The sequence below is a fragment of the Coturnix japonica genome, chromosome 22 (genome assembly GCF_001577835.2).
Source record: "Coturnix japonica isolate 7356 chromosome 22, Coturnix japonica 2.1, whole genome shotgun sequence".
Classification (NCBI taxonomy): domain Eukaryota; kingdom Metazoa; phylum Chordata; class Aves; order Galliformes; family Phasianidae; genus Coturnix; species Coturnix japonica.
The window spans coordinates 945846-949825 of NC_029537.1; the positions used below are offsets into that span (position 1 = coordinate 945846).

Genomic DNA, 3980 nt, shown 5'->3' on the forward strand with positions numbered 1-3980 from the left:
TGCCATAGAGTGGGGTCCTAAGGGAGGAGGGGACACGGCTGGTGACGGCCCAGGGACCTAACAGAGCTCCTGGGTGGGACACATTTAGGGTCCCCAGCGCATCCCTTTGGGTCCCCAGTGTCCCTTTGGATTCCCAACACATCCCTTGGTGATACCCTGGAGCACGTCCCTGGGGGCTGTGACACCCTTAAAGTCCCTACTTTGTCCCTTTGGGGCTGTGACAACTTTAGGGTCCCCAACACATCCCTATGGGCCTTTAGGGTCCCCAGTGCATCCCTTTGGGCCCCCAATGTGCTCTATGAGCCTTTAGGTTCCCCAGTGTGTGTCTTTGGGTCCCCAACCCATCCCTATGGAGCTGTGACACCTTTAGGGACCCCAACTTGTCCCTATGGATCTGTGATACCTTTAGGGTCCCCAACACATCCCTATGAGCCTTTAGGGTCCCCACTGTGTCCTTTTGGGTCCCCAACTTGTCCCTAAGGAACCGTGACACCTTTAGGATCCCCAACATGTTTCTATGGGCCTTTAAGTTCCCCAGTGTGTCCCTTTGGGCCTCCAACCTGTCCCTATGGAGCTGTGACACCTTTAGGTTCCCCAACACATCCCTATGAGCCTTTAGGTTCCCCACTGTGTCCCTTTGGGTCCCCAACTTTTCCCTAAGGAACCGTGACACCTTTAGGGTCCCCAACACATCCCTATGAGCCTTTAGGGTCCCCCTGTGTCCCCTGGTGTCCCCCCACCCCCCCTCACCCCGTGTCCCCCATCCCTCACCTCTCTCTGTGTGTCCCCGTTGTTCCCCGTTGCCGTGATGTCCATGTTCCCCCCGTCCCGCTCAGGCCCGCAGTGCAGCATCAGGCTGCACACCAGCCGCGGTGCCAGCTTCCCCAGCAGCGCGTCCAGCACCAACACGGTGTAACGCTCGGCCAGGCATTGGCACGCGCCCGACACGGCCAGCGGCAGCGCCCGGCACAGCTGGGACACGGCCCCGGCCACGGCCCCCTATGGCAGCACATGGAGCTCGGCGTCACCCCCTGACTTCAATGGTACCACCAGAACCGGCACCGCCAGAACCGGCACCGCCAGAACCATCAGCCCCTCAATGTACCTTGGGGACGGCGGCCTCGGCGCGGGACAGGAAGGTCCGGCACAGCCAACACAGCGGTAACGGCACCGGCAGCGCCGCGTCCTGGGGATAATGGGGACAGTGGTTGGCCCTATAGCCGACGTGTGGGGTCTGGGGGTCCCATGGGGGCACCCATTGGGATACTCAGTGGGGTTCCCATTAGGGATCCCATGGGGGCACCCATTGGGATAGTCAGTGGGGTTCCCATTGGAGCACCCATGATAATACCCATTGGGGTCCCATTGGGGTCCCATTGGGGTCCCATTGGGGTCTATTGGGGTCCCATTGGGGTCCCATTGGGGCACCCATGAGGATACTCAGTGGGGTTTCCATGTGGAAGACCATTGGGGTTCCCATTGGGGTTCCCATTGGGATGCCCATTGGGGATCCCATTAGGATGCCCATTGGGACACTTACTGGGACACCCTTTGGGGTTCCTATTGGGGTTCCTATTGGACACCCACGCCATATTTGGCCTTTGGGACACTCATGGGGTTGTCCATTGGGATTCCCTTTAGGCCATGCATTGGGGTTCCTATTTTGACACTTATTAGGATACTCATTGGGGACCCCCACATAGACACCTCCATGCACCCATAGAGAAAACCCCATTTACCCACAGCCACCCATATGGAAACCCATGGATGTGCCCCATAGAATCCCATACACATCCCATACCTGCAGGAGGGCTCCGATGTGGGGGGACACAGCCGGGACCCCCCCAGGCTGCGCTGGGCACAACTCCAGGCGGGCACAGATGGCAGATGGCTTCTATGGGGGCAATGGGGGGGACAGGGACAGCAGTGCCCCCAGCCCAGTGTGGGGCACCCAGAGGTGTCCCTATACAGCGCCATGTCCCCATAGGGCACCATGTCCCCATATGGCACCGTGTCCCCATAGGGCACTGTGTCCCCATACACGGTGCTGTCCCCATCTCCCCCCATGTCCCCATAGGGCCCCGTGTCCCCATAGCCCCCCATGTCCCTATAGGGCCCTGTGTCCCCATACATGGTGCTGTCCCCATCTCCCCCCATGTCCCCCCATGTCCCCCCGTCCCCACTCACCAGCTGCCCCCCCAGCTGTTCCTCCAGCAGCTCCCAATACCGGCTGACCAGGTTCTGACACGGTGTCACCATGGTGGGCACCGGCAGCGCCTCACACTCCCTGCGCAGGAACCGCCCCACGGCCGCCTGCCCCATAGCGACAATGAGACCCATAGGACACCCCATGTCACACAGGGTCCCCCCATAACCCCCCATAACCCCCCATAACCCCCCCAGGACCTTGGCAGCCACATGGCGCTACCTCTCACGGATTTCAGCACCCGGCCACGGAAACATAAGGAATGGCTGGGATATGGAGATATATCTGGCTGCGGGGGATGATATTAGGTAAGAGATGATCGGTGAGTAGAGGGACATATAGCCACGTTATGGGCGACGGTAGATCAGGATGATTGGCGTAGGACCAACTTAGGGGATAGGGGATATGGGATATGGGATAGGGGATATGGGATAGGGGATATGGGATAGGGGATAGGGGATATGGGGATAGGGGATAGGGGATAGGGGATATGGCTGGCCACTGCCCCATCAACCCCCACACGGCCCCCATAAGTGTATTAAGAGAGCACAGAGTGCCCAGCCCCATAACCCCCCTATGGGGCTATAAGAGCACACAGTGCCCAGCCCCATAACCCCCCCCTATTAGGGCTTACTAAGAGCACGAAGTGCCCTATTGCCCCATAACCCCCCCCTATAGGGCTATAAGAGCACACAGTGCCCAGCCCCATAACCCCCCCCTATAGGGCTATAAGAGCACACAGTGCCCAGCCCCACACAGCCACCATGGCACCGCCTGCCCTACAGACACTGACTCCTCGTTTCCTGCCTCTGTGCCAACACAGGTAAGACCCCAAAACGGGGTCACCCCCCCCCCCAAACTGCGGTGCCCCCACCCCATAAAGGGCCTCACCCCAAATCCCAGCTCACCCCATAACTCTGAGTCCCCCCACTCCAATCTGGGTCCCCCTGCCCCATATCTGTGTGCCTCCCCAAAACCTGGGGGTCCCCTTTGCCCCAAAATCGCAAGTACCCCCACCCCAAACTTGGGTGCCCCCCCAACTCCAGTGTCCCAAACCATTGGTGCCCCCCCCCCCCTTTTGGGGATACCCCAATGGTTCCGCAGTAGTGGGATGGAGTGGCGGGACGGCATCGACAGGGGGCCCCCCCCCCACTAACTGGCGGTTTTGTGTGGGGTTGTGCAATGTGGTGACGGTCCCGGTGGTGGTTGTAGGGCTGGAGGGGGTCGCCGCTGTGAGCTGCCACCTCCCCCAGCGCCTGGTGCCGGAGCTGGACACGGCGCTGCGCTGTGGGGCCGTGGGGTCGGCGCTCCCCAATCCGGCAGTGGGGGTTTCGGCCCATCCCCACGGTACCCATTTACTCCTAGGGGTGGGTCTTGATCCCACATGGTTAGTCCATCACCCACCATGGATGTCTGTCCCGTGGGGGTATAGTGTGTGGATCGCGACTGACAGCCCCATTCAATTCACGTCACACGGGCGTCCCCGAAAAACACACACACAAGCGCGGTGCGGTGGGTGGGCCTCCCATTTAAAACGCGCCCCCTATGTGATGGAGAGACCCCCATCTCGAGTCAAGCCACTATACACCACCCAAGCTCCTCATTGTCCCCAACCCCACATCCCCGCATCACCCCCCAAAACTCTTCCAGTGGTTCCATATACTCATTTAGACCAAGACCCCACAGAGTTCCACCGGCTCTCCCCGTAATCCCCATCAGTTCCCAACAACGGTGCGTACAAGATGTGCCCCGCTCGGTCTCTCAGCACCATCGC

General features: G+C 60.2%; 1 protein-coding gene across 1 annotated transcript in view; it reads right to left on the bottom strand.

Moving 5' to 3' along the window:
• SFTPB (surfactant protein B) overlaps nucleotides 1-2414 on the bottom strand; it is a 9894-nt gene extending 7480 nt beyond the window's left edge. The window contains exons 1-6 of the mRNA XM_015882858.1: nucleotides 2407-2414; nucleotides 2188-2313; nucleotides 1802-1894; nucleotides 1106-1186; nucleotides 772-999; nucleotides 4-17 (exon numbers count right to left, since the gene is read on the bottom strand). Coding sequence (XP_015738344.1) covers nucleotides 4-17; nucleotides 772-999; nucleotides 1106-1186; nucleotides 1802-1894; nucleotides 2188-2259 — 488 coding nt within the window. The 5' untranslated portion in view covers nucleotides 2260-2313; nucleotides 2407-2414. The remainder of the gene's footprint in view (nucleotides 1-3; nucleotides 18-771; nucleotides 1000-1105; nucleotides 1187-1801; nucleotides 1895-2187; nucleotides 2314-2406) is intronic.
• Nucleotides 2415-3980: the final 1566 nt, after the last annotated feature.